Here is a 13,715-nt window from a genome sequence, read left to right as displayed (position 1 = left end):
ATCCACAGAGTTACCGGGAAGTTCCAATACAAGTAGTTCTCAACTTACAGTACCACAGTTCGTTTAGGAACCATTCAAAGTTACAACGGCCCTGAAAAAAGTGACTTATAACCATTTTTCACACTTACGACCGTTGCAGCATCTCCATGGTCACCTGATCAAAATTTGGATGCTTGGCAACTGGTTCATATTTATGACCGTTGCAGTGTCCAGGGGTCATGTGATCACCTTTTGTGACCTTGACAAGCAAAGTCAATGGGGAAGCCTGATTCACTTAACAACCTTATTGCTAACTTAACAACGGTAGTAATTCACTTAACAACTGTGACAAGAAAGGTAATAAAATGGGGCAAAACTCACTAAACAACAGAAATTTTGGATTCAATTGTGGTCATAATTTGAGGACTGTGTTAAAAAGTGCACCAATATAAAACAAGAGTAGTGAAATTACCTGACCCACAGAGTTGTATAATGACCCCAAAGGAGAATTTACAGGACCATTGCCTCCAAATGTAGCTTCCAATGGCCATTACCACCAAAATCAGAATTTTTCTCTTGATCCAGCTTCATTCACTGGGACACTTGAAATCACAAGGAAATTAGATCAGGGAAGTAGCAGCTCACTGTTCAATGAATGGAAAACAGCAGCGTGGCTTGTGTGTGCTTCTGTGTGTGTGTGTGTGTGTGTGTGTGTGTGTGTGTAGTGGATGGCGAGAAGCCAGACAGAATTTGACACACCAGGAGAAAGAACAATGAATGAAAATGATAATGCGAAGGTAACTAAAAAGAAGGGGGGGGGGACCCTAATTAAAAACATGAGGATGACGTGACAGTGATACCACTGATTATCACACTCATGTAATCGACTTAAGGTTTCGATTTATGGAAATGTGGCTGGCTGCAAATAATTTCAACACTTGTGGCATAGGCCCTACGTTAAAAAAAAGTAAGATTGTTTTTAAGTCTTTTCATATCAAGTTTATACCCATGGTATTTTGCTGTTTACAGAAAGTCCATTTGCAATTCTTCATCAGTTGACCACGTAGGGGTGAACCTCTCACTGCATGGCATGTTTTTGGGTTTTTGCCTGAAATGATTTCTATCAGTAACACTGTTTGAAATATAACATGCAGTCCAGATTTTGTATTTCCCCTCAAGATTTTATCGAGCACAAGTGAGTCAGAAAATATACACCTAAGCTACATCTGGATTATCTATACACTGAATGGAGCTGCCATTTCCATGCGTTAGAAACTACTAGATTTGGTGTGGTGTATTTCTTTTTAAGCACTCCCAAGCCACAGACTGAGTCATGATAAGGACATGTGGTTAGTTCTACTTCCTTTAAATTATGTTAAATAGCCTGCCCAGTACGTTGAAAAATGTAATTATAAAAATGTGATCTGCTAACTTGTACTGTGTCACAATCTAAGTATCCTGTTACTATATGATCATATTCTTTCAAACATATGACTTACTCTTCCTCTACCAATTCTCATAATTATACTTGAGTCAAAATAGTGGTGAGCACAATACAGCACAATTCCAAAGTCATTTGAATTGTAATAGCACTCATTCCCCAATATTTAGTGTTGTTGACTGATGGAACAATAGATATAGGTAGCTTTTTTAAAAAAAATCATAATTTTACAGTTGCCCCTGGTATTTCTACATAGCCAAAGAGATTGTAGGGAAGAGCAGTAGGAAAAAAAACTTTGGCACGTGATATATTTTGAGGAAAAAAGAATAACATTCCAAAGATTTTAATGCCTATATTTTTCCGACCTTAATTGTATTAGAAACTCTGTCAAGTCGAATTTTGTAATCACACATTAAGCACCAGGCTTGAAAGCAGGAGTACTAGTTCTGCCTTAGGCATGAAAGCCAGCTGGGTGACCTCGGGCCAGTCCTACTCTCGGAGGCCTACTCACCTCACAGGGTTGTTGTTGTGGGGAAAATAGGAAGAGGGAGTTGTGTTGAATATGTTTGCCTTATTTGTGAAAATAATAAAGGCTGGATACAAATAAATAAAAACACATACTTTCTAACCAATGCCACATTTTAATTGTACCAGGTAGAGCAGACATGACTTTATCCACTGCCAGGAATGTACCAGTCTTCCTAGTTTCTTATTTTTAGGAATCCCAAGCAGAGGTCTTCACGTCTTCGTTTTAATTACATGCTGTACTTAATCATTATATCAACACCTGTATTGCATGTGATATTTTACAGCAACATGATTAGTCACCTATGATTTTGTTCAGTTTTTATGACCCATCTGTAGCACAGCAAGGAACAAGCACAATGACCTTTGTTAATGATTGTGGCCAGAGTTAGCACGTATGGTGGTCAAATACATATACAAGGAAGAATAACTCAGTATCAGCACCAAGGTCTCTAAGGCTAAATTTTATAAGATGCAAACTAATCATCACTGAATTCAATAGGCAGCAAGATCAAGACATTGTAGAAGTTTAAGATATTTTGTTTTGTTAAGCTAGTCAAATTAATCCCATTGTTTTATTGTACATTTTTTTTGGTTCTGTGGAACTCTTTAACAAATATTCTCTAATATTCTGTTAAAAACATCAAAATCTAACTCCAGCTGAAACCACGAGTCATTATGTTCTTTCTGGACTGTGTGTGTGTGTGTGTGTGTGTTAACAAATCTCAAATATTCAGCCTTTTGGATGTCTTCTTTTATTGGAGGAAAAAAAATAGAAGTACATATCAGGACTGACTGTTCTTCACTGCAGTTTTTCTTTGGAATAGAAGCAGTTAAGAGATTGTGCTGGAAAGATTCTATCAGCAGTTGGAGAAAACATTCCAAGACAGATTAAAATGTATTTTTTAAAGAAAAATACAGCTAAATTTCCCTGTGTAATGTGTTCCTAGATTGTATGAATGCATTATCCACAAAAAACACCAGCCTTACGGAGTTTGCTGGATAATTGTAACCTTGCTATTTATAATTCAAATTAAGGAGTCTGCCTTTAATTCCAGGGACACTTGACATCTCAACAGTAACTACACTGTTATTCTCCATTTCCCATCTCATCCCATAGTTTAATTTCTTGATTTCTGAGATAGGAAAGTATTCAAAACACGAATGGGAAGATCATTTAGACCAGGAGTGTCAAATTTTGGCAACTTTAAGGCCTGTGAATTTCAATTCCCAGAATTCCACAGCCAACCATGTTGAAGTTCAAAAATCTTTAAAAAGTTGCCAAGGTTGGACACCCCTGATTTAGACCTTCCTACTCATTAGTGGTTTCTTGTTAGTTGCAATGCTGCCTAGCGAAGGCATGCAATTCTGGTAGAAATTCCTAAACCCAACCCAAGCCATTTTCAATTTAAAAGATTTCTAGAAGGACTGAGAAATACCTTCTCACAAGCACAGACAGAACACGGGTCGTACTTCATATAAGACAGATTTGTCTACTGAAATACTGTAATGTTTGCTGAGATCGAAGAAAAACTTGATACAAAGTTCACAAGAAGATGAAAATCAGAACAAAAATTTGAAGTTCTTATATTTTACTTTTGTACACAGTCATGGTTCTGTTTCTGCCTGCTCCCTTTGCTGGTTCTTCGGAGCCTGATTTCAGCGTTTATAAAACAAAGTTTACTATGGTGCTAAGCAACATGCTTGATTCTATTCCAAGAATTGTAAACACCCATCTCATCCCAACTTGAAATCAGCATGATGACTGAACATCATCATACTGAGATCTATGGAGCATCAGACCTTTTACACATATTATCACAGAAGTGTTACAAAACTGCTCCTGATGTTAAAGCCAACAATGTACAACACAAATAGATCAAATTAGTTCACAGACTTAGAAAAAGTCTAAAGCTCCAGTCTTGCTCCTGGCTTCTCTACTGCAGAAATGGTAAGGCTAATTTGATATATTAGTGCCTGTAGCCCTGCAAGGTGTTCTCATATGGAAGGATCTAGGCAGGTTTTTATTTGGGATAAGGAAAAAAATCCCTTTTTAAAAGTAAACTTTATTGGAGACCTATTGATTTTATATTTTATAGCACCAGCTTCTACACTATTAGAAAATGATGAAGCTCATTTGTAAGGTGCATGCTGTGAAATTAGTCTTCTTCACGTGGTTTCCTAGCTTTAAATCCAAAATATAGAATTGAAATGCTCATTTATTGAATGTTATGCCTCATGAATCCAGCATCAATCTAATTTAGTTATCAAAAATATTTGGTTAAAACTGACACACAGGAAAATGTGTATCAGAATAGCCAGATACTGAAAAACAATCCTAGAACAGTAGCATCCTTCTGCATTATAAATAATTGTACAGAACGAATTTTTCTAGAAATAGGTGTGCCGCTAATGTATTGCAGCAGCCTGTGGCAGCTTGCTTGGTTTCTATACTGGGTCAAAGGAGGCACATAGGGACTCTATTCCTCCTCTGTTAAGTCTGACTCACCAACATGAATGCAATTTCTTGTCACCTGTAACTATTGGGCGAGTGCTTAAATACAAAGCTTGCTTTGGCATAATTTTTAACAACACATTATCATGAGGCATCAGTGTAATCAACTTCTTTAGCTGACCTATATACAAATACTGTTCTACAATATCAGTGTACTACTATATTATTTAACCAATAAACCAAGACAACAGTAATTGAATTTTAAAGAATTTTAATACAAACTTAATATAAACTATTTCAGTCCCTCTCTTTAACATAAGACATTGACTCAAAATACTTTTATACCTTTTTCAAGTATTGCACAATGTAGGTACAAAATTAATATTTACGATTACATTTTCTTCCATAATATATAGCAAAAAATCTTTAAACTTTTTAACAGAAAATACAATTTGTGTTTCTTTCTTGGAAAAGTTTTCCATACAGTTTGAATTCCACCACTTAAGGAATATTTGTACACTTTTTAGAACTGATTTTTTTAAGATGGATTTTATAATTTCAGTAAAAAAAATACAACATGAAGCTGCTGCAGTTGTCACAGATCACTGTAGTAAAAAGATAAAAATGCAATACCATGTTGTAGAAACAATATATACTCTGATATTTTACAAACTTTGTACTAAATTAAATTATACAATTAGAAAAGACCAATAAACCCATTTATTAGTGCCAATTTTTTAATGTATAAAAAATCAGCTGTCCTTGCTATATCTTAAATACTGTAAGAGGCCATATCTTGAATATATTTAATGTACAGTCAGTAAAAAATAACTTTGTGCTTGGTTGGCAAATGAAAAAAAGATGCATGTTGTCCTTATCTAACCAAGCTTGAATGTATTCATACTACAAGCTTTTTAGAAAAAACTCAAGAGGTGAAAAAGTTAACACCCTTGGGTACGTGCATTTCAACTTGTACAATATGGTTTGTATTTTTGTTTAGTTAGCCATAACAGGCTGGAATTGCTGGTTAGAGTACTGCATGCTATTTAAACTGAAATTCAAGCCATCCACAAAAGATTTTTCATTTAGACCTCCATAGGCTGCAAACATATCAAAGGCATTACCGTACTGGAGAGGACTAAGGTTAAGGGGATTGTCTCCAGGGAACAGATTGTTTGTACTACCTTGGCCCTGTGCATTAGGGAAAATGAATTCCTTTGCGTTAGGAGAAAGGGCAGATGTTTTCTGCTGCTGCTGTGATGGTTGTTGCTGTTGTGAAACCTGCTGGCTATTGAGGCCAAGACCATAGAGAGAGTGCACGGAGGATGAAAGAGCTTTCTGTTTCAGCAGATCGTTGACATTCAAACCAAGATTAGTGGGAGAAGTGCGGGCGACCTTGTTAGTACGGCTGCTGTTCTTCATCTTGGTCGAGCCAAACTTGGTGGCAGCAAACGTGGCGGTGGTGAAAGTTAAAGGCTGAGTGGAGCGGGGCATGAAGGTTGGGCTCACAGTGGCAGAATGACCAATGGGAGGCGAAGGAGAACTTGACACAGAAGATGTGGGGTCACTAATTGGCATGAACACCTGGGCCTCGGGGTTAAAGCTATTCTTGATTTCTTTATCTAGTTCACATCCATTTTCACTGGAATCATCCACATAAAGCACTTTCACTGGTCCCTTTTCACCAATTTGGTATGAAACCTCAAATGGGTCAATCCAAACACTAAGATCCTGAGGCAGATTGCCACGAACATCATCAATGTCCAAACCACTCTCTTTGGATGCTTGTTCAATGACTGGGTCCACTTTTTCGCCTACATGTATACATCTAAACCCTGATCCTTTATATGGCTTATCTGGATACCAGTGCCCTTCATACTTTTTCTTAAGCAGTCTTTCAAGTTCTTCACCAAAAATGTTCACACGTCGTCTGGGAAGCTTATTGTACAAATATGAGATAATAAAATTGAGTGCTACTTGTATTTCAAGCTGCATAGCTGCTACAGCACAAAATTACAGTCTGTTTCAAACCACAACGATCAGGAAAAAAAGTTCAAAATACCACAGGAAAGCAAAAATTGTGTTCAAAGTGCTGATTTTAGTTGATAATTATTCTTCACCTTGAGTAGTGTTGTTCCTTCATGAGGGGGTAAAAAAGAAAAATCCACATAAGAAAAGTACAAGAGAAAATGAGCAAGGCCTATTAAATTCATGCTTTGCCTAAAGCAGGCTATATTTCTTACAGGTAATGTCTGCACTACTGTTTGGTACTATTTTTGCAAATACTACATAGGCTAATTAGATTAAATATACAAACTACTACAAAAAGCACCAAAAACATGTCCAAAGGTATAACATTCCAAAACCTGGGTTTTCTATAATTGTCTTTAAAAAACCTACCAAAGGTTCTGTGCCAAACCTATTTCTTAAGAGTTTATAGAATCCAATTGTAATACTTGGTATTATTTTCTCTACTTAGATTAAAATAATCCCTTCTGTTAATAATACAGCATTTGCAATATTGCTTCAGCTGAGTCAGAAATGTCATAAATACTATCTTTTGGCAGATTAAAAAAAACCTACATATGTCAGCTTCCAGAATCATTATTATTATTTTGGTACAGGCATGACATGTAAGTTTATTAAAGAGAAAAAAGCAAAGAAGCCACTCTAATTCTACAACAACTTTTAAAATTACTAAATGAAGACCCCCTTGGGGGGGAGAGGGGAACCATTCCATAATAGAAACAGTACTCAACCAGAACTTACAATCCTTACAGGAATCTTTTTCCTTCAATTATGAAGCAGTCAAATAACTGTTGGTACAACTTTAATTACAAATTAAAATGAAAAGGTAAATGTGAATATGCTTAAAAGTTATACTGCCGGCTTTTAAATTAATTTCCCTATTTAAGTTCCATGTTTAAGCAACTAATAAAAATTTATTTCCTTTCATATTTTTGTTTTTTCACTGCACTGCATTGCAACGGTAGCTTGAAATCTACCAAGTTTATAAACCAGAAGAAAAAAATCTACATCAAAATTTCTAAAATTTGCCATAAATAGTTGATTTCAGCTCTTCTAAAGACATTTCCTTTCCTTGTGCCCTTTTTACATGATAAGAGAACCACCAGCTGATAAGGCAACCTTTAAAACATTTTGCTAGATCAGCAGTGGGTGGGGATAAGGAAAGATCAAGGGCAAACAGAAGATATTTACAAATGACACATGTAAAGTACAGAAGAACTGACTGGGGAAGAAGCTATTTAAAATTTATCCATTCGTTTAGTTCCCTTGCACTGTAGGAAAGATATTACCCACAGAGGGTATATATTGTACGGTATGGCACAAAAAGACAAAATATTTCAAATGCTGTCTATTTTTATCAAAAGCCTTTTAAAATCAGTTAACCCAGTTAATTACATCAATCATAATAGTGGTGGTGATAGAGAGCTGAAGAAAAGCAAGTATCTTAAGCAGAGTAATACAGCATTACATAATCAGGCAGTTGAGTCTCATTAGATTTCTGCTCACAGCTCCTGAAGCTCCAGCAGCAGGAGAAAAGTGTTTTCTATAAAGGGAAAAAATGATTGCCCAAGGCCCCTCTCTCTCTCTCTCTCTCTCTCTCTCTCTCTCTCGATTAAACCAAGCCCAACCAAATTCTCTGTCGTCTCACTGCCAATCTATTTTTGCCCTTTATACCATATGGGATAGGAAGAGACTTCGCAAGAGTGATACAACTGTGGCAATGCCACGGGGTTATTTAGCCGAGATGCCCTCTCCCCGACCCACTCCTGTTGTCTGTTGTTGCTTTTTTAACCACCTCTTTCCCCACATAAAAATTGGCCGTCCCCCTACCTTCAGAAACCTCCACCCTGCAAAAAAATAAAAGATGACACATCCGTCGCCCTTTCCACCGTGTGGCTAAAGCGCTACAACCACACACTATACACGTACAACAACAACAACAAAAAAAATCGGCCTGTCAGCCGAGCCGTCCAGGACAGCGGCTCCCACCATTTCCCAACCCAGGCCGGTTCCCCCTCCCGTCGCCCAGCTCTCCGCCCCGCGGGATGGGAGCCAAGCCCTCCAACTGCCCTCGCTGCACCGCCCTCCAGCAACGCCTCCCCCCTCCCACCACGGCTGCTGGGGAGGGGCCAGCCGGGACCCCGCGCGGCGCGAGCAGCCGCCTGCCCGGGACCCTCCTGCCCGAGCCTCCCTCTCCCCGCATTCGCCCGAGAAGGGGCTCCGCCCGGCCGCGCCACTCCCTCCTCCTCCTGCTGCTGGGTTGTGTCAACACCCTCCGCCGCTGCCCTGTCAGCCCTTCTGCCAACACCCCGCTCGCCGCCAGCCTGCTGTTCCGCTCCCTGGGCGCGCCGTCCCTCTCCCACACGAATGGCCGTGAGGGCCGAGCGTTCCCCGCAATCCGGCAGGCCCGGCGCCCCCCCCTCCCGCTCCCCTCAGCGCCTGGCTCCGCCGCTCCCAGGAGTGCGAACGACACTCACCCGGGTGAGCGGAGCAGGTGGCGTGACTGGTAGTGCAACAATTCCGGCTAGAGTCCGAGGGGTGCGGAGGGCGCGGAGGGGGCTCAGGAGCGAAGCCCCATTCCCCGAAAGGACGCTCGGAGAGGGGAAAAAAGGAGGATGGCGCTGCTCGCCTCCGACCCGAGAAAGCACGCACCCCGCTCGGCAGCTGCTCGACGCCTTCTTGTAAGCGCCCGAGTGCTCCTCCGGCCCCTATATATCGCCTCCCTCGCCCCGCCCCATTTGGCTCCGCGTGGTTACGCCCACCCGCTCCCCGCCCACCATTTAGCCTGGCCCCACCCACTAGCCCGCCAATCGGTTGTCCTCGGTTTCAACCGCTTCTGCCGATAGGGCTTTTTCGCCTGCCAATAAGACCGCAATCCCCGCCCCGAGCTCTCCTACCCTCAAATCCTTGTCTTCTTTTCTCGTCCGTCCTCTGCGCTGGTCTCTTCTTTCTTAGTTCTCTTAGGGCGAAAGATTTAGGGGTGTTTTGTTTTTTTTTAAAAAATACACATTTAAGATAGGGAGATAGCTATATACAGACAGCTATGTGTCAGTATTGTGTGTTTTACTGTCGTCCAGGTGGCTTTGTTAAAAGCCTTACCCACCGTAAAACTCCCCCTACGGGGTAAGAAAGCGATTCTCTGCGTGCTTCGCTCGAGGTTAGTAACCAGTAGAAAAGTATATCAATATCTGGGCCCCGTCTTGCATCCCAGCTCAAATATTTCTCCCCTCTTTCTGCATCGCTCTCACAGCTTTCAAGAGATCCGGTTTTTAGGATTTCCTTTTTTCAGTGTAGACAGCTGTTTCTAGCTTCTGTTTATTTCATCTCCGTTCTCCGTCTTCCCTATCTTTGTGGGTGCTCGTACTGTGTCGCACAGCTTCTCCCTGCCCTCCCCATCCCCATCTTCAGCGAGTGTGAGTGTGTGTGTATGTGTGTGCTTTCATCCTCCTCAACGCCATCTTGCTTTATGTGCCACCGCTTTCCCTCTACTCGCCCTTCCTCTCCGGGGCCAACGAGCCTCTAATTCCCACCTCCAGCCCTCCCGTCGCTGACGTCAAATGCGGACGTCACGCCTCTTGGCACCCTCGGCTGCCCTCTAGAAAGAGAAAACTACGCATCCCAAGATGCCCTTTGCCTTGGCGTCATGGAGGAAAGCGTCTCTGAATCCAATCGCCGTGCCCAGCTCGACAATAAAGCAACATTTGTTCAACTACGTACAGTATGTGTGTGTGGGGGGGGGGGGAGAAGGCTATTGTATGCTTTCACTTGCCAATTGTTTTCAGTATTACCTTGCGAGATAGTTTAGGAAAGGGGTAATTTTCTATTTCTTTCTACTTCCCACTACCTCGGAGTTCGTTTTTTAAAGAGCTTGTTTCACAGATCAAAGAAAGCGACGTCAGTCCAGAATCCGTCCCTACGACTCCTGCTACCGAACAAGCAATTAAATAGCCGCCTGCAATTGCTAAGATGCCAACGGTTTCTATAGGAAACTATTTAAAATGGGGTTTTGATTGGGTCCACGATTGCCTTATTTCTCTATAAAACAATTCCCACGTATTTCATCATACAGACTTTCCATTACGGTTTACCTTTTAACTGATATATCTAAATAGATCTCTGGATTTTACTGGGATCTTTCCACACTCGCCTGCCCACGTATTGGCAAAACATCTTTAACCTAGAATGAGGGGCTTGCTCCCGGATATCCCCTTTCTAAGCCATCGACCCCCGGCGAGTCTTTTCACAAAATGGCAATAATAGTATGAAAAAAGGAAGTAGCCGGGAATATGGAGGAGGGGGGCAAAAAGCTCCCTTCTCTTTTCTACCCGTTGCAGCACAAAGAGACAAAGGGCGATGTGGCCTGGGTGGGAAAGGGGGAAAGGAAAGGGGGGGGCGCTCCTTAGCAGTGGCGAGCCCACACAGCGCCCCAGATTCGCCCCCTCGTTCTTCTCTTGATATTGGCTCCCGAGTCTGTCAGTCACTCTTGTCCCACCCCGAGTTGAAACGCTTGGCTTGCCCTGCTGTTATTCCTGATCTTAATTAGGATTTTTTTTTAAAAAAAAAAAAAAAGAGGAGAGGAGAAAAATATAAAAGGAGAAGTCAAGCGCCAGAGTTGGATGGACGAAAGGAGGCTAATTCTGCACGCTGTGTAACGGGAAGGGAGGAGGAAAGAATCACCATTGGGTTGAAAAGCTGCTCCTCCTCCTCCTCCTCCAAAGGTGCAACCGCGACCGGGGAGTCCGGCGCGAGGTCCACCCTCTGAGGCGGCTGCCTGTGCCAGGCCGGATCTCTGCGGTTTGTTCGCCAGCCTTTCCCGGGAGAGATCTCTGCCACCTTCGCAGGAGGGCGGGCTCGTTCCCTTCCAAAAGGCGGTTGCGTGCCCGAAGTGCGGGGGGAGGGACTGAATAGAGAGGCTGCGCGGCGGGCGGCCCCTCCCTCCTTCCCTCCCTCCGTCCCTTTAAAGTCCCGTCCTGAGAAAGGGGGAGGCTACAGAATTGATCGTTGGGCGTCTGATGTCATATTGGCACCGTGTATTGCACGGACACCTCTGAACGTCCTTTTTAATATTCCCAGTAAGGAGGATTTAAAAATGACGTGAAACGTAGTTTTGTATAAGCCGAATATTTCCTTTGCTGTTATATAAAAAAAAATTCCATTCGAACTCAAAATATCCACGGGCAGTAACGATAACCGGTTACCTCCTGCGTCCCCTTTGAAGTCATCACTTGATTAGGATTTGGTTTTTTAGGGAAAATACGTCAAAGAAAAAAAATCCGCGGGAGGGGGGGGGTTCAGCAATCACAGGCAAGAACTATCGCCTCGTTTAGCTTCCTCGGGGGTCGCCCTTAAAGAGCTCCTGAATTGGCCGGATTTTGCTCGGAAATGTTCTCCCCGGAGGGTCAGGTGCCCTGCAATTCGGCTGGATTTATTCCCAGGTGAGTCTATGCAGTGCCCTGGTTTCTGGTTTTGAAACCCATTCACCTGAGAGAAAGACCTAGCGAGACCCGGTAGTTTTCTAACCTACTTGGAAGAACAGAAGTTCCACCTGAATGTTGCATACACAAACAAACATGGGTCAAAAACTATGAACCTAAATTGTTCTGCAGACAATGAACATATAAAACCAATACATAGCCCTTGATCAAGAATTTTATAGTATATTTCTTGGGAATTCCAAAGGTGCCTTTTTCAGGAGGCAACTGGACTTTCTTGTGAATATACAAAAGGGACATGTAGTCTGATCTCTGCCGGTTCCCTTAGTAAGGCAAGTAAACAGCCTCTGCTCAGGAATGTGGTAAGAGGTCCTGGGCCAGTGTATCTGAAGAACTCGTTGAGTTAGGATCTTACTGATAAGAATGATATATACATTGCTTAGATGTAAATTGGTTCCACACATTTTGATGCTGTAGTTTAACCAAGATTTGCTAAAATCCTTACGCTAAGTGATAAACCGTTGTTTGCAAAGCCAAAGGGGGTTCAGCAAGATGAATCAAGCCACTTAATGACTGTCTTAGGATATTGTTGGAACCTTATTGGAAGTCACTCATTTATTCCTTGCATGCATTAAAAAAGTTTAAATTCATACAGACAAGAGAAAGACAACCCTATAAATCACCTAAATTTCTTAGAGGAAGAATGGGGTAGCAGTATAATTAACATTTAAACATTTTTTTCTGCATTTATCTAAAATTGGATATGGATACTTCAGAACATCATTGGGCTTTATTAATTTAATGATGATACAGGTTTGTGTTCCAGAAGCTGCAAAAGAGCTGGAGAATAGTGTGCCGTCAGCGGTTACTTACCCTTGCATTCCATCACTTTTTTTTACTACTTTGCTAGATAAGGCTAGGCTAAGAAAATGTGCAAGATCAAACATTAAAAAACCACATTTGTACCATATGTGAATCCAGCCAGATGTATTACAGAAGGATTATTTTAGATGTGTTTTACATCCAGAAGTGTTTCTAGATTGTTCTATTGTATCATTCTTTTTATAAATGTTGATGTAAAATTATCTGTTGTCCAATAAATTGGGGAATTGTCATTTTTGAAGCTAATAAATGTAGTCTTATTAGTTAAAAGACATAACTTTAATTGTAAAGAGGAATGTGAATAATTGTTATAAGCATATGTTGAAATAAAAAGAAAGATAATTGGAAAAATCAACTAGCAACAGAATTTGCTAGTTGGGCGCGCCGACCCTCTGGAATGAGTTGCCTCCGGAGCTGCGGATGGCCCCTGACCTTCGGTCCTTCTGCCGTGACCTGAAGACGTGGTTGTTCCAACAAGCGGGCCTGGACTGACTACGATTTTTAATTAGGCTTTTACTGGGTTAAATTGTTTTGTAATTTTGTATTTATTGTTTAATTCTCTTTTAAATTTTTTACTATGTTTTTAAATTTTTATTGTTGTGAGCCTCCCTGAGTCCTCAGGGAGAAGGGCGGCATGTAAATTTAATAAAATGAAAAATGAAATGAAATTTCAGAATATTTTTTCTGAAGAAGGCTTTCACTTTTATCTCAACACAACAGATAATTCTATATAAACAAGAGCTTTGATAATCCGACAGGTCAAATGGTTTGGTGGGGATTATTTCACTGTATGTTGAGTAAATGCATTTGATATGGAATCTTTTTGTTTGTTTACACGGACATGGTATTAGCTTTTAAATTAAACATTAAAATATTTTTAATATGAGAATGAATTGTCTATCTCCAAAATTGTATTAATCCCCAAAAGTAAAGTAACATTAAAAAAATCCTGGTTTGCATTTACTGTTATGAT

The 13,715-nt window shown here is 41.0% G+C and overlaps 1 protein-coding gene across 1 annotated transcript; it reads right to left on the bottom strand.

The window, feature by feature from the left end:
* Nucleotides 1–4,654: 4,654 nt before the first annotated feature.
* On the bottom strand, nt 4,655–9,141 carry TOB1 (transducer of ERBB2, 1). Its single transcript, XM_081319576.1, has 2 exons — nt 8,906–9,141; nt 4,655–6,537 (listed from the first exon to the last, which is right to left on the bottom strand). The coding sequence occupies exon 2, from the start codon at nt 6,393–6,395 to the stop codon at nt 5,397–5,399; it is 999 nt and encodes a 332-aa protein (XP_081175702.1). The 5' UTR covers nt 6,396–6,537; nt 8,906–9,141; the 3' UTR covers nt 4,655–5,396.
* Between the last annotated feature and the right edge of the window lie 4,574 nt (nt 9,142–13,715).

The sequence above is a fragment of the Vipera berus genome (genome assembly GCF_964194415.1).
Source record: "Vipera berus genome assembly, chromosome: 2".
NCBI lineage: Eukaryota > Metazoa > Chordata > Lepidosauria > Squamata > Viperidae > Vipera > Vipera berus.
Note: the sequence above shows the minus strand (reverse complement) of the source record. Positions and strands in the feature narration are given on the sequence as shown.